Source organism: Etheostoma cragini, chromosome 1 (genome assembly GCF_013103735.1).
Source record: "Etheostoma cragini isolate CJK2018 chromosome 1, CSU_Ecrag_1.0, whole genome shotgun sequence".
NCBI lineage: Eukaryota > Metazoa > Chordata > Actinopteri > Perciformes > Percidae > Etheostoma > Etheostoma cragini.
The window spans coordinates 23,732,505-23,758,833 of NC_048407.1; the positions used below are offsets into that span (position 1 = coordinate 23,732,505).

The following is a 26,329-nucleotide window of genomic DNA, read 5'->3' on the forward strand; positions in this document are numbered from 1 at the left end:
TGTCTAAACGATACAACCTCCGAGTGTCGGCTGGCTTGACCGCAGTGATACCCTGGGGGGAACAAACTAGATACGTAACATCACCTTTAGCCAAAAACTCGTAATATGCTATGCTTGTAGCCCAAGCATAGCTGATTGTGCACGTAGAAACTACGCCCAAACTGAAGAGGGCAGCAGTACGCGTTCGCTGTGCTGATTCTGTCAGAACCGAAGAAGAAGGCTCATGGAGCACTTTCCAATCGTGGAAATGCCGCTTTGCGGTGGAGAAGCCTGAAGTCAGAGGCAGCATCTCGTGCTTGTCATTCAATTGAAGCGCCTAAAGGGATTTACGCATGACTTTTATTTTAAAAAGGAGCGGATTATGACAGAGGAGAAAAGCAAACGGGATATTCATCAAGGAAAACTAAACATTCGTGGCTCTGATACATTCGTCAACATCCACGTACAGGTAACGTTAGAGTTGACGTTGGTAGCAGCTAGCGGCACATTGCATCACGTTTTCCAGCTGAGAGAAAGCTAACACGGCTAACGTTAGCTCACTAAACGCACCTAATTTGCTTACTAAATTCACCGAAAAGATTCACAATACGAGCTTGAATTGTCGCTGACGAAGACCAGCATTACCATGATGTTGCCAGTAACGTTAGCTACAAGTTAGCCAGCCAGCTAGCTAGTGTTGTGTTACTTGACTAGCTACATAGCTAAACGTTACATTACAATACATTTGCACTGTTTCAGCTAAAGCTAGCTAATGTTAAAGCAAGACTAGCTGCACTATTAGCTTCATGTATCGTAGCTAACTATCTAAATTCCCAGATGTAAGTAAAGACAATCCTCACACGAGTAGGCGATTGTAGAACGTTTGCTCTGGTAAACAGAAACGTTGCTGCTGGTTTACAGCACGAACGTGTGTCATGGAAGAAATAGCGTGCATAACTGACTGCTTTTCTAACATTTAACGTGATCAGAAAGTAGCATCGTAACTCCGGCTAGACTAGCTAATTTAGCCGCCCTGATTTAACGAGCTTTAGAGTTCAATATTACTCAGCGTTATGGATAGAGCTAGTTGTTTTGTTGTAGCACACATATCCGATAACTTAATAAAAGATACCATGCAAAATAGATGCGGCCATTTGTGAACATAGCTTGCTCAGCTATCTTAACTTTATTGTGTATACTGTAATCCTGCATGACCTTGCAAGCTAACTGGGTAGCCTGCTAATGTAGTGAAAAAGTGTGAGGCAGCTACCAATCTGTATTCAGTACTGAATAAGCTTCGCATCGTTTTAATGTGTGGTTTCTGTAGCATGTGTTTAACAGCACTGTGTATAACATTGTGCAAAGAAAGCGATCGTTTGTTTGTTCACATCATGTCACACTTGCTCAACGCTAACAACTGCAGTTGGTGAAGCTAATCTATACTCTGTTGATGCTAACGACTAGGCTAATATTAGCCAGTTAACTGACGTTTATATATGTATAACGTCTAAATAGTGTCTATGTTTGACGACTACATTTAAAAGTAGCTCTGGATTGTATCAACATTGTTATGTATTGTCACAGATATTGATGCACATGAGCGCTGACCTATATTTCGTATTTGTTGAAGCCAGATTTGTTGTTTGAATCAACTTTTTAGTTTTAAAATATTTGCCTCTTTCAATAGTCTGTGGCGACGCTATTAAATGCATACATTGTGCTTGTTTAGTTGGCAATAGTTATATTATGTCTAAATGTTTAATCTCACGTCATTGCATGTGGCTGCGTAGTGACAGGCTTGTTGCGCGGGAGTTAACTTGAATCCAGTGTTTTGCAGTGTGGTCATAGAGGGCAGTGTTTGTGTCCAATTTTGCACACTGTAATGCTTACTGTCAAATTTCCATTTACATTGAGTTGGCCTGGCCTCGAAAACACCACTGTGTATACCATACTGCTGCAGATAATATCTTTTTGGATCACTAGGGAAATAACAAGGCTGAGGGACAGCATAAACATTTACAGACTTGGGTCAAAAATGGTTATGACATACAAATAAATAGAAATCAACACATGGTAAAACACATACTACTGTTGAAATCGTTTTTTTTATTTTTATTTTTTAAGTTTAACATGTTTTCATTTTGTGAGTTTAAGAAGAATGCATTGGTCAATGGGTCTTGAGGGGGTTTTTATTTTAAAAAAGCCACTTCAGGGGGGTATTTTGACCAATGATTTGAATAGTGCTTTACTCTAGCACTTTATCATTGTTTAACTCACATCTGCAAACAGATATGTAGCAGTAGGTCATGGTTTTTTGATTAGAAATCAAACACAGTTGCAACACCAGTTGTCAGCAAGTTCGCTGACAGCACATTTCCTGACAACTGTGGGTACAACTGTGGATTGAAAGAAAGGCCTCTTATGTGCTTTACAACCTGATCAAGCAGATAAAGCCTGAAGTGGATTTATGGAATAGGAAGGGCTCAGAAAGAGTGTTTCACTGGTTGTTATTGTACTTGGACTTATTGATGATCAAACGTAACCTAGGTCATGGTGATATTGATAAAATTACATTTTTACCAAAAAACCTAAGTAACAAGTTTGCAGTATTTTAAAGGAAATTTAATGTGAAGTTTTAGTTTACTAACAACTGCTATTAACATACTGTTTGTCCTGTGTTGTTGTTGTTGTTATATACAGTGAACAATGTATGACCTGACTGCCCAAGTCACCAGCAGCTTGCTGCCTTTCCCGGGAGTGACTATAGATGCTATCGGGGAGGATGAGATCACCTTAGACTCTGTGCTACATGGGAAATTTACTGTTGGTAAGCCTATTTTTACTGATCAATATTCTCCATAAATGTTTATTTTCCTCCTCCCATCCTTAGTTGCAATGACAAATGGAAGGTTTTAAAATGTCAATTAGTCCCAGTACTTTTCAATGTAATCTCTTTCAATAAAAGGATCGAAATCATGGAACACCTTCCCACCTGTATTAAAACCCAAACCAACCTTTCCTTTCCTTGTCATTCTGTGAAGGCCGCAACGGGCTGGCCTGGCTGGCCTGTGGCCCCCATCTGGAGGTTGTCCATGCAGTGACCGGAGAACGGCTGTCTGCCTACTGCTTCAGTGGTGGAGGCGAGCACCCCCCCGGTGTCCTTGCTTCTAGGGACTTTAGCTGGCTCAAACGGTCAGAGCTTTCCTTCATGATCTCCTCATTACTCTTTGATCTCGATTGTGATCAATGGAGACAATAAACTATTAACTATTCAAACTTGCAATAAGTGAATGTAATCCACAACTGTCAGAATCATCTGCTTATACATTTGTTATAAAGAAAGATTATTAGATATATATTATTGGTTGAACAAATATCAAATGTTAACTCCTTTACTGTTTTATTTTACTAGGTCTGGATTACTAGTTGGCCTGGAGGAAACCGAGGGCAGCGTGCTATGTCTTTATGATTTAGGACTGTCAAGGGTGGTCAAAGCTGTGGTTATACCAGGCAGGGTGAGTTGGTGGTGCACCAAGGTCTCCTGTTGTTATCTAGTGGAGACGGGCTTATGCTTTGAAACTGAATGCTGAAATTGTGCAGTGACAAATCACTGGTTAGAGGCAACATTTCTAACATTTGAGTCAATAGAATATACATGATCTATATATAGATAGATAGATAGATAGATAGATAGATATTACAAAAACACCATAATGGCAGCTCGTTTGGAATACGATCTCTTATTTTACGAAAATAATTCACCTAAACGGGTTTCTAAAAAACACTTTAAGCTAGAAATAGGCTATGAAGTTGTTGAGTCTGACTTCATTTTATATTGACAACATTCAGTTTAAACGATTTCTGTGAGCTTTTGAGAGGTGTTAAGCTAAGCCTACCGCTCGTCACTTGCATGAAGTTGCCTGCATTGTACTTTATTGTTAATGAGGAGCAAGTGACTCAGCGCCCCACTTTTTCAGAGTCTGCAAACATTTCTTCATGTAAGATGTACTGTATATTATTGATTTAGACATTGTTATTTGAAGATTGATTTGTAGTTTTATTTTGTCACCTCACCTTAGATTATTGTTTTCAGCAGGTATTGAAGTAGAGAAAAAGATCCGATTTACAAACGTCAATTTTGAACTGTGTGGGCCTGTCTTATCGTATTCATCAAAACCTCAACATCTTCTGTTTTTCCTTCTCTCCACCCTTTCCGGTGTATAGATTACAGCTATTGAGCCGTTAGTGAGTTATGGCGGAGCAAGCACGTTGACCCAGCATCTTCACCAGAGTCTGCGCTGGTTCTTTGGCATTGCCGCCGTGGTAACGGATCTCGGTCATGTTCTGCTTGTGGACCTCTGTCTTGATGATTTGTCCTGCAGCCAAAGTGAACTGGAGGCTTCAGGTGAGGAGTGTGTGACGAGCTAGTGTTGGGTTTGTTAGCGTTAGCATGTACTTCTTATTCTTTCCTCTTTCCTCTACAAACTGCCCTTGTGTAATAACCAGTTCTCCTAATTATAACACCCTTGGAGCCTTGGAAAAAAATCATGGTTATATACTGACACAAATAGGCCTCTTTAGTGAAGCAGTAAATGAGCTTATCTTGCTTTCTGTTTTTCTTGACACACATTTGTCACATAACTCATAACTTGTCACATCTAAAACCCTCTTCCCTTTTTATATTTACTCTCTGTGCCCAGACTTGCAGGTAGTGACCAAATCTCCTGCAGAGATCCCCAGGCTGAGAGAAGTCAGCACCAGACAGGGCAGACATCTTTGTCTCCAGCTGAATGGGCCTAGTGGAGTTGGAGCCACAGCTCTGCAGTACATCTCAAGGACCAACCAGCTGGCAGTGGGATTTTCAGATGGATATTTACAGCTGTGGAACATGAAGACTTTAAAGAAGGAGTAAGTCTTTGTATTTCTTCAGACTTCCATATTTTTTAAAAGTGTGGAACATACTTGGCTGGCCCCCCTGGATAGCCTATCCCTTGAGTTGTATGCAACACTGGTACTGTTATTTGCAAAGCGCTCTATGCCCCTTAAAGGTGCTATGACATGCTGCTTTTTGGATGCTTTAATATAAGTGGTCCCCTAAAACTGTATATGAAGTCTCTTTCTAGAAATTCAACCTTGGTGCAAAAGTACAGCCTCAAGAACCAGTCCCACAATGAACTTTTTTTAGGATGTGCTCTTTCTCATTGGCGGGCCCAATTCTCTGAGCGGGCAAAACCAAGTTCCATATCAGCCTATCTGAGATTTAATTTTCTTAGAGGTAGCGGGCCCAAGGCTTGGTTTACACCTATTGCCATTTCTAACCACTGGGGGACCATAGGCAGGCTTGGGGAACTCATATTAATGTTGAAAAACAAAGTAAAGTGAAAATTTCAAGCCATGGGACCTTTTTAAGTCCTTTTTCTTTTACATTACAAGCCGTTTTCTTATCCCAACATCCATTATGGAATAGATGAATTTACTAATGCTAGAATAGATTTATTTTCATTTATAATTACAAGAGTTTGTGTAGCATATACAGTGTATACATATACTGTAAATTGAAGAATACCATTTGTTAGGTAAATAAAAATCAGTGTACGTGTATATTCATTGTTGATTGATGTTTTTCATGTGGAGATTCCACTCCCAGTTAGAGGGTGGCAGGGTGCCTGTGCATGCCTTCACCTTCCAAGAGCCAGAAAATGACCCTAGGAACTGTTGCTACCTCTGGGCAGTCCAGTCTTCTCAGGACCTGTAAGTCTTTCATGAAAGTCAATTTCACAATGTTCTTTGTTTATACTGTGAAGAGGTGAAGTCATGGTGTCTTGTCGCCGCTATTACACTACCATCTGTAAAACAATACCATTAATTTCATTCATCGGCCTGAAATGTTTGCCCATAAAACTCACCAAAGCCCTCTTCTAATGTTTTTTTCTTTTTTTTCTCTTCTTAAACTCTCTAGATTTCATCTCCGCTGTCTAAAAAAACTAGTACAGCGTTCAGTCCTCTCGCTCATGTTGTTATTACAAACATGTCGGAGCTAATCGTTGCCCCTTTACCCTCTTGTGGATCTGCCTCTTCTGTTGAGCCGTGGCATTTAGGCTTTAAAATGTTGCTAAAGACTGCTTTAAAAAAAAACTACTGTTTTTATCTAAACCTATGAAGCAAGTCACTGCATACTGTTGAGAAAGGCCAGATAGCTCAGTTGGTAGAGCGGCCATCCATATATAGAGGTTTAACCCTCAACTGAGCGGCCCCGGGTTCGACTCCGACCTTGGGCCCTTTGCTGCATGTCCTCATGCATCCCACTCTCTCTCCACTTTCATATCTTCAGTTGTCCTGTCAAGTAAAGGCCAAAAAACACTAAAAAAATTATCTTTAAAAAAACGTATAAATGGGATAGCTCACCTGGTAGATCTTGCGCAAAGACTCAGTCCTTGTCGCCGTGGCCGCAGGTTCGACCCTGAACTGTGGCCCTTTGCTGCATTTCGTTCACCCCTCTCTCTCCTTTTCACATCTTCAGCTGTCCTATATGATAAAAGCCTAAAATGGCCAAAATATCAATGGGTTGAAATGAGGTTTTCTTATAACTGGAACTGGCCCCAAATGTTTGCCTTACACTTTTACTCTCTATAAACACAAGATTTTGCAAACTGACAGTATTTGTATTTCCGTCCAGGCGGTGTGTTTTTGCTTTTGCCAAGTTCTTATTTTTCTTCTGCCTCCTCTCTCTCTCCCACACAGTGAGGGAGATATGGTCAGCCTCCGCCTGCTTCAACTGGCCTTCAGTGAAAGGAAGTGTCTAGCTTCTGGGAAGATCCTCTATGAGGTCTGTACTGTATATAGATATTTCTCTCTGCTCACTTAAATCAGTGAAACCTTTTCTTCTATATCAGTCCCAGCAAATCTACAGTATATTTGCCTTCCTTGGTTACTCTCCTCCCTCTTTATCTTTCTGTCACTCAGGGTCTGGAGTACTGTGAGGAACGGTACAGCCAGGAGTTAAGTGGCACAGCTTTCCCTCTCAGAACCCAGGCCACCAACACCCGCCTGCTGAGTTGTCAGACCATCGAGAAGTTCCGACCCCATCCCGACAGGGATGACAGCATGAACGAAGGTTAGTCTGCTTCTCCTGAAACTATCCATGGAAGATGTACGTTTGTAGGAAACTACTCATTGCAGATTTTAAGCATTTCCAATCAGATTTACGTTGTCGTAGTAGATAAATTAGATCAAATCTTTAAATGTCTTCTTACTAAAAGTGTTTCTAATATTACAAGTAACTGCACGATGAACGGTTCTACTCTTGGTCTCTTTTTGTTGTTGTTGTGTTTACTTCCTCTAAGTTTGCTTACCTGCCTTTTTCACTTCTACATTCACCCTAACCTTTTGCCATTCCTCTCTCTCTCTCCTACCCGCCTCCCTCACCACCTCATTTTCAGTTGCATCTCCAGACACAAGTGTGTCCATCTTCAGCTGGCAAGTCAAGGCCTATGGTCAGGGAACCCCATCTACCTACATCGGGGTTTTTGACATTAATCGTTGGTACCACGCACAGATGCCAGACTCTTTGAGGTACTGTGGAGACAGATTTTGGAACTACTTAAGAGGTTTCTTGAGTTATTTTTTTGGTTATCAAATATTTTTAAAGCACAAGTCTACAGTATGGATTTCAAGGATTTAGCAGTGTTGAGTTGAGAGTCCAAAGTATTTCCTGGTGCTCTATTTCCTAATCTGAGCCGTAAAGCGCTCTCTCTCTCTCTCTCTCTCTCTCTCTCTCTCTCTCTCTCTCTCTCTCTCTCTCTCTCTCGTGTGTGTGATACACACACGTGAAACATCAGGCAAACAAGATTGTTGTTTGCCTGATATTTATTATTTTTTTTTTTTTTAAACCGCAATTATGCAGGTGATTAAGGCCTCGTTGTCGCCTCTTTTCTAGGCGTTATTGTAATGATTGCTTGATTTACTGTGACCCTGCATTTCACTTTTGCTTGTTTGTTGTTTTCAGAACTGGAGAGTCTCTGCAAAATTGTCCCTACCTGGCAGTTTGGTCTCTGGACTGCGTAGTGCAGATGTTGTCTCAACACGTCCTCCTGGATGTGCTGGTGCATGACCGCAGCCTGAGCAGGGGCCTGCCCTTCACCTGCCCCCCACCAGAACAGTACTTTAACCCCACCACATATAACTTTGGTAAGTGTAGGCAATATACAGTATGTACCATAATATGGAGGGATTATACATAAAAGGAAAAGTAATCTTCCTGGTCCTTTATTTTTTTCCAGGTTCTGTGAATTTCTGTTGCCTGTCTTATTGTATTGCTCAGGAATTTGATTGTGACATGTCCAGGTTTGGGATTTAATTGTAATTTGACCACATTTTTTTTTCCTTTCATGTCACAGATGCTACATGCTTGCTCAATTCTGGAATTGTGCACTTAACCTGCTCTGGGTATCAGAAAGAGGCAAGTTTCTTTTTTTAATTGATCTGTCATATATCATTTCCGTGTGTGTGTGTGTGTGTGTGTGTGTGTGTGTGTGTGTGTGTGTGTGTGTGTGTGTGTGTGTGTGTGTGTGTGTGTGTGTGTGTGTGTGTGTGTGTGTGTGTGTGTGTGTGTGTGTGTGTGTGTGTGTGTGTGTGTGTGTGTGTGTGTGTGTGTTATAAGACGATATGATGTTTATTGCTAAGGCTACACTATTTACCGTTCAGATAGCATTTAAATATGTAAGGATGATTTGAATGGAAAGTCGGCTTTTTTTTTTTTTTTTACACCTCACCCTTGTCATAACACCAGACCCTGAGCTTTTTGAAGAAAGCTGCTCCTTGTTCCAGTGAAATCATCTCTACTAGCTACTCTCGCTGCCTCATGTCCGGCCTGCTCTCATCTCGCATTGCGGACAGCCAGGCCTCCAGCCTCTCTCAGGTACACACGGCTGACATATTGATCTCCAGAACCACTTGTTCACCCAAGGCCACTGATCTTGATGCTCTTAAACACCCATTGTTTAAATTACTTTACAAACGATATACAGAATAAAAAAACAAAAACATTATTATTCAGAAGTTTTGAAAGGTAGTGTGTACATTTAACTTAATGTTGGTCTTTAGGAGCAGCAGCTGGATGCCATCTTGTCCACAGCAGTTGAGACCAGCTCCTTGGGACTGATCACTGGCTGTATCAAGCAGTGGACTGCTGAAGGTGAGTAGTCGTACTTGTATTACTGTCAAACTGTTAGTTAAATTGCTCAGCAAAGATGTGGTTTCATTTCAAACATATACACTCATAGTTTAAATCTTAACCAATTCCCTCAACATAAATACAGGGACTCTGTATTTACAACTCTAATGCTTGTAATTGTGTCCCTCGTAAACAGAACAACCTGGCTCTGCCCTGAACCTGCGCTACATCCTGGATTGGGCCTGGAACAAAGTGGTCCAGACCAAGGAGGAACTGGATGGCATCTGTATGTTTTATTATAATTAAAAAGAAATTCCGTAAAAAGACATTCTGAATGTGTACAGAATGTTGTTTGGACGGAAAGAAAAAGTTTGATCTTGTAAATCCATTTTGCAATACTAAAAATGGTTAAATGTTGTTGTTTTTTTAAGATTGATCAAATTTTAATTTGTAAGATGATCTTATTAAGTCTTCATAAATGTTACAAGGTGTCAAGAACTGAACATCAGACAAACCCTATGTATGGCACTATGCGAGCACTTAGGCTGTATCCAGTGATACAGTTGAATAGATTACATGAGATGTGTCAGTGTAGCCTCTTTTATAAGGTTAATTAATTGATTGATGACCACTTATTTGTCATTAGAAATGATTTTTTAAGATATGCAGACCTATTGTTTTCTCCTATTTCAATACTGTTTGCAATTTTGTTTATACGTGTGTCCGTTACATTTGTGTCCTAGGTGCACCACTCTTTGACAGCTCATCCAACTTCACAGACCCTCAGACCATGCAACTGCTACAACACAGCCAGAGACTGCTCAGTAACCTCAGTACTATCTTCCAATGTCTGCTCAGCGAAGCTCAGGAGCTCACACAAAAAGGTGCAATATCCACACAGATATTATCCCATGTACAAGTGTTATGTTTCCCTGTGATGTCACTGACAACAGGTTCAGCCAGCACACAAACGCAACACATTTTTAATTCCCGTTCGGACTAAAATGTAACAAAACACTCGGCTTCATTCTGTTTTAGTTTAGGTCTACCGAGTGTTTATGTAAATAAAATGATGATATCTTCATGGTTTGATACACTTTAAGCTATAATGCCTTGTCCTTTTTGATCCACAGAGAAGGTGTTGTTCTGGGTCATTTGTAGTTATTAATAGGTTTCATCAATATTTTTGTTGTGTAGGCCTGGTGGGTTTGATCAACAAAAACATGGTGTCCAGTCTGATTTCCAAATACGCTCAGGTGGTCCTCTGGTTCTGTCGTACTGGTCTACTGCCTGAAGGATCAGGTAAGGTGTTGTTGGCATAAACATGATCTGAGAAACCTTACCAGCAGTTTCGCACAGCACAATTTCTCAGTCAGTGTGTAAACAAGTTGGAAGCAGGTTGAATCTGTAACTAACTCTAGACAGATTTATTTTTAAAATCTTAAAATAGAAGCATCATGCAACGTAGAGTGGGGTTCAATTCTTAAATCAATTGCTGGCTTCAAGAGCTGTAGCAAGCTAAAAGTCTGGCTGCTGTTAACACATAGTCATTCAAATTAGCAGAAATGTATCTGTTTTTTTTTTCTTTAGTTTGTATACAGATAATCATGATACAATTTAAAGGGTTGCCAACATTTTTAATATTGCTGTGTTCAGTGTTATTTTTATTTTAAACTGCTCTATCCACCAGATGACGATGCTCTCCAGATCTCCAGGCCTTTCTACACTCACTCAGTCATCAGCAACTACTATACTATACGCAGAGAGGAGCTCACCAGGCTGGCTAAGTGAGAAGTCTTAGCTTGAAAGCAATTTAATCGTTGATATGTTCCAAATTTATAACTCCAGCCAACCAATATTTTCTAAATTATATCTGATGACAGTCAACGTTGATCTAACACGGATGCTGTCCCGTGATCTTCTCAGGGGGAAGTGGTGTGCAGACTGCCTGATGATTGACGGTTTGGTCGGACAATGTGGCGAACGCTTGACCAACCTGTGGAAGAGGGACGAGAATGGGACGGGGCAATACCCACCACCTACACTGCACGTAAGCATTCAACCTATTTGTTTTTAATATCAATTATTTTGTACCAACTAATTTATGTTAAATTAGACATTAAAAATGTTTGCATCTGTTGCACTTACAGAGTGTAAATAACTGATTCTATAACTTTGATCCACAGGCCTTGTTGGACATTTACCTTCTGGACCACATTGATGACGCTGCCAAACATGCAATTGTATCCTTAAGTAATACTGGCAAGTCATGTTCATGTCAGCCATGGCCAGCTCTTGCATTTATGGGTTGCTTCTTCTGCTGTTTATGTTTAAAAGAATGTTTGTGGATGTACAGTTCTAGGAACGTGCTGATAAGAAGGGAATCTGCATTCACTGTTTTAACATCAGACAAAAGTACAAATATAACTACAATCTTTTTTTTTTTATCCTGTTGGTTTTAAAATCACTTTTTAAGATCAAGATGATTTATGATTGTTTCCATTTAAAGATTTCTGTAGTTTTTGATATGTTAGGTAATTTATTTTACCATCTAGTTACCTCAGTCATAGTTGTAAATCTTAAACTCACAAAGATGGACTCACTTAAGCCTACTGCATGTATGAGCCTTGACCTATGATCCCAGGTGATTTACCTGTTGCTGGATGTTATGTACTCCTTCCCCAATAAGGAGGGTGCATCAGTGGAGTCTTTCCCCCCAGCTTTTGCCATCCCTATTGGACTGGTGAAACTAGTACAAGGCCTCTGGCTGCTAGACCATCATGACCACCAGGTACACACTGCCAATTTTGACTGACTTTTTAAGATGTAAATTTGGATACAGAAACCTTGTGCAATGCAAATGAGCTTCATTGTGTTCAAAGGGGAATGGAACATCAGTATTAGCATATTAACATACACTGAAACTAAAACCTCCTTTCCTTTTCTATTTTGTCCTGATCAGAGTTCATTTGAGTTGCTCCTGCATCCCGCTGCCTCTCAGTGTCAGTTTGACTGGCAGCACGAACGAGTCCTGCAGGCGCTGATGTGCCAGGGCCAACATGCAGTAGCTCTTCGATACTTCCAAGTTACAAAGCCCCCGATTTCCTCCACCACCCAGGCTAAACTCTGCCTTTCTGTACTATTACACAACAAGTAAGAGCAAACATTCTGTGCATGAACCACCAGCAGAAATATAATTGTATGTTCAGTAAAACTGGACAACATTGTTGAAGTTTTGCAACTGTGAAACCTGGTTAAGAAAAATTGCTTTTTGTTTTAGGAAACAAGCTTTATGGCAATCCAAAGCCAGCCCGTGTTTAGTTTCACAGGTTTTATCTTCCCTTGATAACAGTCAGTTTGTCTTTCTTTTAGATGTCTCATAGAAGCTTGGTCCTTACTTCGGAAGCACTCTAATCGCCTCAACAGGGGAGAGCTGCTGGGTTTTCTGTATGAGAGCTGCCAGGAGCTGGGCCTCATCAAGGAGCTGCTCAAACTGCCCCTGGGCCTCACTGAGCAGGTAGTAGAGTTGATTGGATTTATTGGGCTTTAATTGCTGCAATAAAAATCCCTTAATCCTTCTGTAAGTTAATCTTTGCTTATGTTTTTTGTATTATAAAGTTGATGTCTAAAACTGGTGGTTCCTGGGTTTGTGCTTCAGGAATGTTTGGAGAAGTTTCTCCAGGGTACAGGGGGTCTCCAGAACAGAGAACTGCTGATGGTTCATTACCTTCAGCAGGCCAACTACATTCCTGCCCTGCAGCTTAACCACAGCCTCAAAATGAACCTGGTGGTATGTTTGACACTCACTTACATAGCGTTACCATTAATTATCACCGCATTATAGTCTGTGACATTTCTAGTATTTTTATTGATTTTTAACATAATCATAATAAAATAATCAATTTAAATACTTATAAAACATGTTTAACACTTCAGAATCAACTGTCACACTGACTTGTTATCAATTGACATATATTCAAATATGAAAATTCTGTTACTGTAAAAAGAAGACACTTAAATTCCATAAGTTCTTTAACCCCATTCTCTTGCTTCTTTTTTCCTAGAATGAGCGGGACCCAAAGCTTAAAGAACGGTCCAACAACAGGAACTTGATCTTGGATCAGTATGGCAAGGTTTTGCCGAGAGTCCAGAGGAAACTGGCTATGGAGAGAGCAAAGCCCTACCAGCATCCATATGCCATCCACAGAGAAGGTAAGGAGATGCTTAACTTTAATTCATGTCAATTGCAACTACCTCCGTGGAAACGTGTTTGCTGCTCCAACCACAGCACCAGTGTCTGTTTTTTTTAGTTTGAATGGGATCTAAACAACAGTTTAACTATTATTTATCAAATATTAAAAAAAAAAAAACATTTATATGTTGTCCTCCAGTTATGTTATTGTTATGTTTATTGCCCCTATGGGGAAATTAGATTGCAGCAGAAATCACATAGACCAGTGCATTCGGGCATATGGGGGGAGATAAGGTTCCAAACTAGCTGAGAAGAAAAAAATAAAGTAAGAGACCTTATTACCATACAGGACCTTCATTATTAAGTTGTTTGATGGCCTGTGGAACAAAAGAGAACAGAAAACTGTTTTTGTAAACAGAGGAGTACAGTATCGTTGTCCTGAAGGCAGCGGTTCAAATGAGGAGGAAAGGGGGCACTTCTGATTACCCACAATGCTGTTTGCCTTTTTTAGTTTTCTGTTTTTATATTTTTTCATACTTTGGAAAGGAATACCTGATAGTTTACTGGAAGTTATTATTTTTCTATTGTACCTTTTCTGTGCTTCAGTGGTGTTGCCAAACTAACAGATGATGCCAAAGAACACTTTTAACGAAAGAACAAAACATTTTAAAGTATACTGCTGCGGACATAAAAGGACAATAGTTTCCTTAGAACATTCTTTGTTGGGACTTAGCATTTAATCTTTCAGTCCAAATATCCCATTTAAGTTTGTGGTCGACCACCATGCCGAGGTAGATATACTCTGTGACAGTATCTAATGGCGGATTTCCACTTCGTGGTATCTACTCAACTTGCCTCGACTCTACTTGCCTTTTATGGTTTTCCATTACGAAATAATGTCCTGGGACCTGCTACCAGGTACTTTTTTTTTGTACTACCTCAGTCGAGGTTCCAAGCGAGCTGAGGCAATACCAAAAGGTGACGTGGAAACCTGCAGACTGCTGGTTGGTCGGAGAGAATCGTCACTTATCACTGCAGACACAGAATGCGTAGAGTCGAGTAGAGTCGAGACGAGTCGAGCTGTTACAGCGGTGAAAAAAACGGCATAAATGATCCCCATGTATACAAGTTTGTTTAAGGGACTGTGCTTTCCTAAAATTGATTGACATCTCCTTTGTTTTAGAGGTATTTAAGATAAGGGTTGACTTCTCACCAGTCAAGAAATGGCCCATGTTCATCTTCCTGGTCATATAGGAGACTAACCAGGGCGGTATCATCTGCATACTTAATAAAGTGCCTGTTAGGAAAAGTGCTGGTGCATGGGTTTGTGTACAGGATGAACATCAGAGAAAATAAAACACATCCCTGTGGAAATCCTGTGCAAGTAGTCATTTTGTCAGAAAGTGACTTACCTACTCTGACTTAGTGTATTCAATAGCTAGGAAAATCAACAGTCCAGGAGACCACATAATCTTGAAGTAAACATTCTTATATTAACATATTTGCTAAAATACTGGGCTTAATGGTACTAAAAGCAGAAGAAACATCAGCAAAAATGATTTTGGCATAAGCCTTTGGCTTCTCTGAATGAATGTGCAGAAGATACAGTAGAGTTCCAACAGCATCTTCAAAGACTTAAAGATTCCTGTAAATACTGGTGTGAACTATTCTGCACAATATTTAATAACATCTCCTCCGATATGGTCAGGGCCAAGGCTTTTTCTAATATTACACCCTCTAAATAATTGGAGTACTTTCTTTTTTATGTTTATGCTTAAAGGAAGTGCAGTCAAGGGGAAAGCCTCAGCACTCACGCTGCTCTCAAGACGGCAGAAGAATGTATTAAGTTGGTTTGCCGTTTCCTTTCCATCATTTTTGCCATTCAGGGCAAAGGAGGGCTTTCCCCTGCCCTTGTGTGGAATGGAGGTCAGGTTTTTAATTCCTTTCCATGCCTCTCTGGAGTTGCTTATTATTCAAATATACCTTGTATGTCTTTTCCAGTTTCTCGGCCACAGCCACTGTCAACCATTACCAAACGCTCCGTCAGTGAGAAGGTGATGTCAAGGGCCGGCTTCATCAACAATCTCATGACCAAGATTGAGGAGGTGTGGTTAGGCAAAGGGGCTACACCACAGTCCTCCCCAGCCAAGAGGTGAGCATACAGTTTCAAAATTGCATCTCAGGGGTAATCATTTTTGATTCATATGATTGATTTCTCATAGGGTTGGGCGATGTCCCCCAAATTGGAAGTTTACAGTGTTACAGTATAGTGTTGTGATGGGCGATGATATGATGTATTTTTTTTCTACTAATATGGGCTAACAGTTTATGTAGGAACAATCAGACATACATTTAAATGTCATCTGTAAATAGACAGTATTACATGCTGCTGCTGGTTAGGGCAGTAAATGACAACTTAACCTACTTTCGCTAAACTACAGTGCCGTAAAGTTGAGACTCAATCAGGTCTCTAACAACAGTAAAGTGGAACGTTTCACTTTAACAGAGCGACAGAAATAACCTAATATAAAATTATTACTGAGATTAAACTACATTCTCGGTTATATTTGTAATGAATAATGCATTCAATAAACAGACACACAACTCTTGCAATGCAACTGAACAGATCACACATAAAATGGCACCCTCGTGAATTAGCCTACTGTTAATGCACATTCATAAATCCTACATAACATCGTTATCAGACTTATCGATGCACGCAAACAGTAAGATCCACAAACGTAGTCCAATGAGGGATAAAGGAAAGTGTGATAGCGCTCCACGTTGGCGCCTTTTCTCTCTCGCTTAAGTCTGCTGTGCCCAAGCCGAGGCGCAGAGCGTGACCTTACCGCATGCTGATACATTACCAGTCCAGGTAGAGCGAGCTGCTGTACTGACAGGGAGAAAGAGACTGTATTACTACAAATAGGTTGCGCATAAGGGGGAAGTGGCTTCCACGTAAGGGGCGCTACAGGGCAAAGCCCGACGCAAGTGTCTTTGCGGTTGTCAATTTCCCGGCCGGTCAACCATCACGATGGACGATTATATATTTCTAACCTTTTTTTCCATTTTGTTTCTCTCAGCTCCAGTGCTGCTGATGTTCAGAGCCCCAAGTCCTCCTCCTTGGCCCATTCTGAGCCCTTCCTGGGAACTCCTATTACCATGATCACCAAGCGGAAGTCAAGGTTCTCTCATAAGTGTTTGATGTTAGCCTGATTGAAACTTACCTTACCTATTTGGTTGAACATAAACCAAAACCCTTGATATTGTTGTTCTTCTGATACAGGACAGTTTAGTGTTGTTGAGCATGGGCTACTCTTTACCATAACCAGACTTTAGAATACCAGATTATTTATGTCAAAGAAAAAATAATTTAGCAAATTATTCTAAGGTTAAATTTATTTGAGCATTACAGCAAAGCACCTCTTAAAGAGCATAAGCATACATTCTGAATATACTAATAACATATTTGAGACACCTTACAGTAATCAAACCTTTGCATAAACGTCTCCTTTGCGCATTTTTACAATCATTTTTTTCCAGAATATAAATAGTATACACTAATGGCACTTATCTTTTAATATTGTATTAGTTATTGGTTGTACACTCTACACACAACAAAAACTTGAATGTTACAATTTATATTCTTAAGTTACATGTATGCATGACAGAGCTTTGTTAAGACCGCATCTCAATGTCCTTTGCATTCCTTCCTCATCTTCAATGTGAACCAGGCTGATGGACTTGGTGGTTCACCCCTCCTGCCAGACGCCTTGCCCTCTCCTCAGCCCCCCAAGGCCTTCCAGCTCTTGGGTTTCTCCACAGAGCACCAGCAAGGCCCCTGAACTTAGTCTGCTGCAAACACCGCAGGTTGTCAAGGTAAGTAGGAATTTGACACTTAAGTCTTCAAATTGTCAGGAGACCCAAAGAAGTCAAATCTTTTTGTATATTTATAAATTTTGTTTATGTATTAACTTTTTGTGTTTTGTTACTTATTCTACATGTTTTTGTTCTCAGCGAGCTCGGGCCTTGGCTGCTTCTGGCCGTGTGTTCTCGGCCTTCACTCCCCAGTCCATCCTGCGCAGCAGCCTGAGGCCCACACCTGTTGCCACCCCGTCTGCTTCTCCAGGGCGCTCCATCACCCCACCACTCCGCGGCAAAGAGAGCCGGATCACCTTTATTGAGGAGCCAGAATCTCCTGAAGCGGAGAAGGGCATCCAGTGGACCAATGGGGTAAGAGCAAGCTCTAGTTAGGAGTAGTGTGAGTCACCTCACACACGGGGGAGGGGGAGCGGAGCGCTTTAACAAATTTGTGATTAGGTCTGTGTGAGCACAGTTCTCATCTTTGTTTGGCTAGTGTAGGTTTGGTTTTGTCTTTATAATGAAATGTGTCTTTCTATCTTCTTTGGAACTGTTTTCCTCTCTAGATGGCCGCAGACCGTGAGATTAGCTTGCTGGCCAGAGTCTCTACGCTATCCAAGGCCACACATAAGACATGGTCTTTACCGCCTGCCGAGGAGGAAGAGGATGAAGAAGAGGAAGGGGGATCACTTCATGTGAAGTTCCTCCCTCCAGAAGAAGGTATTCCCTCCCCACAGCTAAGATCTTTTGAGATAGAGTCATCCTCAATCCATGAAGCCGCTGCAGAAACCAGACCATCAGATGCAACACAGCAACAACTTAACCTGAGTTTTGACACCAGCCAGATATCTGTCCGTTCAACAGACACCACTCTAGAGTATTATGATGCACATCTTCCTGGTCACTCAGACGACCAGGAAGGAGAGGAGATAGTTGCGGTGAACATCGAAGGCCCAACTGAAAATCAAGAACCAGCGGAAAAACCTTTACCAACCACTGAGCAAACCCCTCTGCTGTCATCGGAGGACATAGAGAGGGTAGAAGAAGACGAAACATTTAAGGACAAAATTGCTTTGAAAGAGGAGACTAACAACATGGAAGAAGTTCAGTCTAAAGAGGAGGATTCTGTGTCAAGTAGCAAACCGGAAAATTCTGCAACATTAAACCAAGAGGAAATGGCTGGTCACAATCAAGGTAATTCATTTGCAGAATTTACTCTATTCAAATTATTATTAGAGCTGCGGTGCTTCCCACCAGTATGACACAGCGTCAAAATACAAAGACTTGCTGTGCTCTAATATATACTGTACATTTTCAGAAAAAGGTGCAAAACGCTTCTCTAAAAACTTGCTTGACACTTTTTGTATGCCACTAGTTTGTAACCAGATAACTGAGAGCACGGACTCTGGCGCTGAGGTCCAATCCCCGGATCTAACAGTGGGACAAGATGTCCTGACCGAGACCACTGAATCCACAGAGTTCACTGACTATCCGAAACCATCTGCAGCCAGTGAACCCACAAATGAACCAGAAGAGGATCTGGATCAATCAACAGGTCTGTCCTTGAATTATGCATTTATACTGGAAAAGTACCACCTCTAATGAGACAAGACTGTAGTAATTCATATCCACAACACGATGAGGAAATGTTGTATTACATGGCTTTTCTGAAATTCTTACCAGTATAGATTGAAACAATACTATTAATCAACCATACTAAGGTTATAGTCACTCCATACTAAGATGTATCTTCTGTATTATCTTACAGATCTGACAGAGTTTGTGCAAAGGCATCTGTTTAGCAAAAATCTGTCATCTCCGTTCACCCGCTCGGGAATCCACAACGCCTCACAGACATCCTTCAACAGGTCTGTACCCTTTTCTCTTTACAGAAACGTGCATTGTAATAAATATTTCAGCAGTGTGTAATTTAATAAGAATAAAAATCACCCGAATTGTAACACTAAATATTTATTCTGTCTTCAGTTAGCCAGCAGGAGAATCTAGCTCTTGTTTTAGTGGAGGCTCGGGGTGTGGCCTTGACCAACTTTCACTTTTCTCGTTTTAAAACCATGATGTCTCCCTCATAAAGGGCAAGATTCGTGGTCGGCCCATCTGAGCTTTCATTTTCTCAAATGCAGAGCATGAAACCCTAGGCTTGGTTTACACCTATTGCCATTTCTAGCCACTGGGAGATCATAGGCGGGCTGTGGGAACTCATATTAATATTTTTTTTTAAAACTAAGTAAAATGTTCATGCCATGGGACATAAAGTGGATTCACTTAGCTCAAAATATTATTTAGGTCATAGTCCGTATTAAAATAATCCATCCAGGTAACTTTATCGACGTGTGTACATATTGGTATATGATGATACTATGGGAATTTGGATTGGAACTATAAAAATGTTATGTAACCCTGTTTGGCCTTCATCGTTATTTTTAGTTGTTTGTTGATATGTTTTTCACAGTTTGAAAGATATCATTCTCCTTTCTTCCAGTGAGTCACTTTGTGAGGTTGAAGAGGCGGCGCAGGCAGCTGGTGAACCTCCTCCAGCGTTAACCAGCCAAACATCTACTGCCTCTGTGACTTCCTCAGAGCCAACTGGCACAGACTCCCACTGTGAGGAAGATTGTACACAAATGGACATCAACATTGGTGCGCTGACTGTCACTGTGCTGTTTCTCTCATTTTCTCATACACCTTTCTGCTTTCTTTTATCTCGTAGCTGTTGTTAGTGTTAATGATAGTGAAGAACTTTCTAGCCCTATGTCGGAGGAGGAGGAGGAAGAAGAGGATGAGGAGGAGGAGGAGTCTGATCAAGCTGAGGAGGAAAATGAAGAGGAGGACTCTGGTAGTGAGGTGGAGATCATTGAGGAGGTCCAGGGTAATGGGAGGCTGCCACCCCTTCAACCCAGTTCAGTCTTTGTACAACAGGGACACGCACACCTCCTGCCAAGTCTGTCAGAGCAGGAGGCTGTAGAGTTCTCTCTGATCTCACCCGGTGCAGAGATAAAGGTAACAAATTAAGAGCGTAAATAATTAGTTAGTCTTTTAATTGACATTGTCATAATTTTCTGATGTTTTATAGACTGATTATTCACTCAATCACAAAAGAAAGAAGAAAAAAATAATTTCTTGTGTGCGTTTCCTCCATTATAGATGGTAGAGGAGGACATAGAGGGTGAGGTGGTGATGGTGAGACTCGGGGAAGAAGAAGAGCTGAAGGCAGATGAGGATGAAGAGCAAGGATCATCATACGTGGAGCTCAAACCCTCTAGCACAATCCTGGTACCCCTGGAGCTTGTGGAGGGGCAAGGCGGCCTGCTCGATAGTTCTCAGCTGGGTCCTCCTGAGATTCAGCAAAGCATGCCAGACGATCCGAGGTCTAAAACTCACAGCGGCTTTTCTCTGATGCTGGATATGGATGAGGACGTGGATAAAGACGCAGACACGCTGCCTATGGAGAATGATCTGCAGTCCTCCGACCCTCCCACCCTGTTTCCAGCAGTGGAGGCTATTGACAAACGTGTGGCCAAACATGAAGTTATACTTTTGGGGACAGATGACCAGGAGCCTTCTCTGTCTGGAGAAGTCCACGAAGAAGACCAGAGAAAAGAAATGGACACCTTGGATGGAATTGAGGTAAATGGGCCGAGAGAGTCAGAACTTGTAAAATTTGCCAACCCACAAACTGAAAACACAGCGGCAAACCATGAGACAATAGATGATAAAGAACAGAGTGATGCAGAGTTAGTAATGTCGGTTGAAGACAATGAACCAGAAGGTCTTTCAGCCTCTGGAGCAAGTCCAGGAAAAGAACTCCCTGCTGGGATGTTAGCTGAAGACCATGCACCAGAAGGTCTTTCTGCCTCCCGACCAAGTCCAGGAGAAGAACTCCCTGCTAGGATGTTAGCTGAAGGCCATGAACCAGAAGGTCTTTCAGCCTCTGAACCAAGTCCAGGAGAAGAACTTCCTGCTGGGATGTTAGCTGAAGCCCATGAACCTGAATGTCTTTCAGCCTCTGAACCAAGTCCAGGAGAAGAACTCCCAGCTGGGATGTTAGCTGAAGACCATGAACCACAAAGTCTTTTATTCTCTGAACCAAGTCCAGGAGAAGAACTCCCAGCTGTAATATTAGTTAAAGACAATGAACCAGAAGGTTTGTCAGCCTCTAAACCAAGTCCTGTGGAAGAACTCTCAGCTGTGATGTTGGCTGAAACTCACGAACCAGAAGGTCTGTCAGCCTCTGGACCAAGTCCAGGGGAACTTCCAGCTGTGATGTTAGCTGAAGACCATAAACAGGAAGGTCTTCCCACTTCTGGATTGAGTCCTGTGGGAGAACTCCCAGCTATGATGTTAGCCGAAGACCATAAACTGGAAGGTCTTTCCGCTTCTGGATTAAGTCCTGTGGGAGAACTCCCAGCTGCGATGTCGTCTGAAGACCATGAACCGGAAGTTCTTTCAGCATCTGGACCAAGTCCAGTGGGAGAACTCCCAGTCATAATGTTAGTTGAAGACCATAAACCTGCGAGTCCTTTAGTCTTGGGACCAAGTCCAGTGGGAGAACTCCCAGGTGTGATGTTGGCTGAAGATCTTGAACCTGCAAGTCCTACCGTCACTGGACCAACTCCAGTGGGAGAACTCCTAGCAGTTGTGCATAACAAAGACTCTACGGCAGAGAAATATGCTGCTCAGGAGGAGATGGTGGAAGAGGTGGACAAAGCAACACTTGCCGAGGACCAGGAGCAGCCTGAAGATAACGGGTCGGTTGATATGGACAAAGAGATAACCCACATCAATGAGACAGAGACCGTTGTAGAGGAGAAGCAGCAGGACTCCAAAGCCTTAGCAGAAACAGAAGAGGATAACCGGAAAGATAATAAGACAGAAAAAGAAACAAGAAGGAGAACCAGGGGAAGCCTGAGAAAAGTTGTTGAAGAAGAGAAACCTGTGACGCTGGATTTCAGCTCAAATAGCCGACCAGAGGAACAGCCTGTGCCAGCAACCCCCACTTCTCAGAGGAAAAAGAAGGCTCCTTCCACCCCAACACGGAGGACCACAAGAGCAATGACTGTAACCTTTATCTCTCCCCTCCCAGAGGAGCCAGAGGAGAATGGGAAAGTGGAGGAGGCAGAAACAAGCACTCTGCTCCCTGCCTCACCTAGTCGTACACCGCAAAAGAGTAAACAGAACAAAGAAACTACAGTCCAGGCTAGTACGCCTCGAAGAAGTACTCGTAAAGCTCAGCCAGAGCCTCCTAAACAAGAGTTGGAAGAGGACGAAGTTCATGCAACGTCCAAGGTGTCTTCTCCAGCAAGACGGCGCGTGACCCTGACGGCCACCACAACAAGGACCAGCCAAAGGACCCAAAGTGGAGAGGAGGACCAAGAGGATGAGGTCACAGACGCAAAGGTTTTTCAAAGAACAAGCTTCAAGACTCGCACACCGGCTAAACGCAGGACCACTCAGGGAAACACTCCGAGGAAGTCCAGCAGAAAATTGACTAGTAGTGAGGTAGTGTCGACACCATTGATGATCTTGGAAGAAGAGAAGGAGCAGTTGGAAGCCTTTGCGTCCCCTGTCAAAGGAAACTCCAGGAAAAGGACCGGATCATCAGCGACGCAGCCGGCCCTGCTGAAAGAGGAGAGCAAAACACCTTCCAGCCCCGGCAGGGCAACTCGGCATTCCAACCGTATCACCCTAAACATTTATCCACAAGTGAGTAATTGATCTCTCTTTTTCTGTGTGAGTTGTTCTTACAATGGCGCCTTTCAAAAATAGGAGAATGTTTTTTCAACATACCAAAAAGCCTTATCTAATTCACCATCGAATGTTTTTGTTTTATGTTAAACCATCAGCTGTCTTTATCTTTAAATACATTTGAGACACAAATTTCCATAAAATAATAAGTTTTACCTTACAATATCATTTTATGCCTGACCCTTTTTGTCCATTTTACATTATTCCGTATTACCATGTTGAGGAACCCGATCCATCCACTGTTGATCATTCATGACGTTTTACACTCCCAGGTGAAACTGGTTCCTGTGTCCCTTCCTCAGAGTACAAGAAACAAAGACGAGACCATTGCAAAAAATATAAAAGAAAGTGGAGATCTACTCAAGCCTGAACTTAACAGCAATGCTGGTTGCACCAACTCCCATGGGCTAACTAGAAACAAACTCTGGGATCACGCTGAGGAAGACCTTCCCTTGCTGGACTCGCCGTTGGAGGTGGATTCTGAAACTCCTGTCGCAGACGCCCTTATCAGGAGACTTGAGGAAGAGAAGCAGGAAGGTATGTACAATGCTGCATGCAGAGAAAACAATACAGTAGAACTATTTATGTATTATTTTCTGCATTTCAGTTTCTGTAAGATGTCCGTCATTGGATAAATAAGCTAAAATGTATGATCATGACAGTGTAAATGTTGTTTTGTTATACAATTACAGGAGCAGTAGTCGTCACAAAGATGCTAAGAACCAGTAGGAGTACGTCGTACGTGCGTAGTAGTAAGTCGTCAGTGGAGCAGGTTAACTCGCTACTTCCTGTGAAGAACAGCGTGGTCCCCGAACCTGAAGAGGACGAGTCTAGTCCAGAAGAGCATTCATTCATCTATTCCCCTTCACGAAGAAGAACAAGAGGTGAGAGGTTTATCCATTTACCTGTATGTCTATTATTCATTGATAATGTTTTTAACACTGTCTTGTGTCTGTGTGTCAAGCTAAAAGAGCTGAGTCTCCAGGCCCGAGTGAAGAGTCTGCTGCGCCTGTCACTCGCAGCAGCAGAAGAAGAGGTGTCAACGATGCCTCTGTTACTCCCCATGTAGGTGCCTCTGTTTATGTGTTTGTAAATTAATCAGAACATAGTTAGTCTGTAAGTCAGTTCCTCAATCCCATGAGCTCATTGTTAGCCTGGTACAAAGCAGAGTTGTTTTTGATAAACTAATTTTGTATAAGACTACTCTAGTGTGATATTGGCTAATTTTATCTAAATCAGTTGTAGTTACAATTACAGTTCAATCTTGCAATTATTGCTGTCCAATACTTTGGTGCATATGGATTTATACACTCTCCATAGCAATTTTCTGTGTATTATCAACCTTTGAACAAGAGGATTTATCTCTTCACAGCTTCTCAGGATTGTAGCTTAATTTGAAAAATCGAGAATCATCTCATGGTATATTTGAAATAAACAAAAGGTCTTTTGAAATGTTTATTTTCAGGATGAAATTGCTTCGGAACATCTTGTGGAAGTGGAGAAAGCAGCAGGCATTTCTAAGACCAGAAAAGCAGGCAAACGAACAGCCAAGTAAGTCCTGTTGTCAGAAAAAAAAAACATGGACCCCTTAAGCCGGAGATATACTTGCTTTTTAACCACGTTGGTGTAGGCAGCTGGCTGCGTTGTGATATGGGTTGTTGTCTGACAGTATAGAACTTTGGATTTGCATGAGGTCAACAATTAACATGGTGACACTCGAGAAGGTTACTAAATTGTTAACTCTGAGATCACGGCAGAAACAGTGATAGCAGCACCATTGTAGATGGTATGTAGCCCCTAAATAAAGAAGTCCGTGACAACATCAAGTATAGTTTGTCTGGACTGCCCCTACCTTTTTAATTTGCGTATTGAATCCTACGGATGTGTAATTAATTTGAGGATGTGCACAACCAACGCTCCAATCAGAGGCAGGGTACACAAAGCAGCCATCATGCACATGCATAGTTAAGTACTGCATATGTCTGGTTTAAGACTGAGGATATGACAATTAACTGCTTAGATTTGAGAGTTTTAGTCTTGTTCAGGTTAAAGAAAATCCCTCCCTGCTCACGTATTTGTTGTTTATCCACCTTCAGATCCAAAGCCGTTTTGGAGCCGCCTCCCATAGCAGAGGTGGACCTGATCTCGCCTCTGCCTAGCCCAGCTGAGCCACGAGCACAGAAGAGAATTAAGGAGGGAGAGGCTCCGACCTCAAGCAGGAACCTTCGACGCAAACGCATAATGGACACCGTTTTCACAAAACCTGTCACACGGAGGAAGAAACTTTAAGGAGGTTGGTGGTGGTTTTAACCAGCGAGCCTCAAACAGCCAATGGAAGATTTGAACCAACTCGATCAGGAGCTGTTAAATAAAAGTGTATTCATAATCTCAAGATGGTTCTAATTCCTCAAATGCCTCACACTGCTCTTTGTATATAAACTTACCTGTAGGACAATAAAATAAAAGCAATGTAGGCATGAAAATATATTTTTTCAATGGTGGATAGCAGTATGAAAGAGGCATATATTTTTGGAGTTTACACATCCCACTCACTTCAATTGATATGGTAACAGTGGCCATTTTGTGTTTGACAATTTACAACGTCCTTCATAAACAGCTTAATTATTTGAGTACCGAATGGCACAAGGGAAAGCAATCAATGTGGGCTTTTAGAAACTCCCATTAATAAATCCAGACTCTGAACTGATCCTGCCTCTGATAAAGTTTTATTCAAATTCTCTTATTTTTTTGGTTTAGTTTTAGCTTTTTTGTTGTTGTATTTTAAGGCCTGCTGTCTTTTTCTATTTAAAGAGAAAGCAACCAACCCAGTGGAGAGAAAATGATACATGTGTATATAGTCTTTTGCTATGATCCAAATAAAGTTAATAAATAAACAAATCATAAAGAATTATGTTCATTTTGAAGTTTTAAGTGTCTTGAATGTGTTTGATCACCTTATCAGATCTTAAATTTCAGTTGCTTTGGGATATTTTCTGTGACAGAGGCATAGACTCATACACTAATGCCATCACATCTGGACTGTTGCTGTATGTACTGTTGTATAGTGTGAAAGAAACAAAAAGACTTACACATCAATTTTGAGTTGTTAAGATTGTAATGAGACATGTTAATAGGCAGGTTTTAATTAAATGTATGGCAACCACCATCTGACACAGGCTATTTTCTGATGAACCTATGTAGAATGTCTTATTTTTGACGACTGCTCTTTGATAAATATGGTAAAGCTTGAATACTTCTCTACTTCTGGTGTTAAGTGATTGTCTCAATTCAATTTACTGTCTTAAGTGCTTGTTAGTTGGGTGGGTGGAGGGAGTGAGTGACTGTGTCACAAAGATATTCCT

General features: G+C 41.5%; 1 protein-coding gene across 5 annotated transcripts; it reads left to right on the plus strand.

Annotated features, from left to right (window-relative positions):
• Positions 1-193: 193 nt before the first annotated feature.
• Positions 194-26,223, plus strand: ahctf1 (AT hook containing transcription factor 1). 5 transcript variants are annotated; one of them, XM_034876901.1, is made up of 41 exons: positions 194-448; positions 2,680-2,806; positions 3,021-3,171; positions 3,392-3,494; positions 4,204-4,384; positions 4,680-4,887; positions 5,614-5,730; positions 6,721-6,805; positions 6,943-7,093; positions 7,419-7,551; positions 7,985-8,166; positions 8,376-8,437; positions 8,768-8,896; positions 9,082-9,172; positions 9,348-9,437; positions 9,895-10,035; positions 10,349-10,453; positions 10,842-10,938; positions 11,078-11,201; positions 11,338-11,394; positions 11,796-11,942; positions 12,114-12,304; positions 12,524-12,668; positions 12,810-12,941; positions 13,216-13,363; positions 15,345-15,495; positions 16,427-16,528; positions 17,078-17,222; positions 17,361-17,576; positions 17,771-18,398; positions 18,580-18,759; positions 18,973-19,072; positions 19,705-19,826; positions 19,933-20,222; positions 20,367-21,066; positions 21,142-22,925; positions 23,240-23,504; positions 23,660-23,851; positions 23,932-24,032; positions 24,433-24,518; positions 25,064-26,223. In XM_034876901.1, the coding sequence occupies exons 2-41, from the start codon at positions 2,686-2,688 to the stop codon at positions 25,254-25,256; spliced, it is 8,346 nt and encodes a 2,781-aa protein (XP_034732792.1). In that variant the 5' UTR covers positions 194-448; positions 2,680-2,685; the 3' UTR covers positions 25,257-26,223. The 5 variants fall into 5 exon arrangements, with proteins under 5 accessions (XP_034732792.1, XP_034732801.1, XP_034732778.1 ...); XM_034876910.1 differs by having other exon boundaries at positions 20,367-20,991; XM_034876887.1 differs by having other exon boundaries at positions 20,367-22,925.
• Positions 26,224-26,329: the final 106 nt, after the last annotated feature.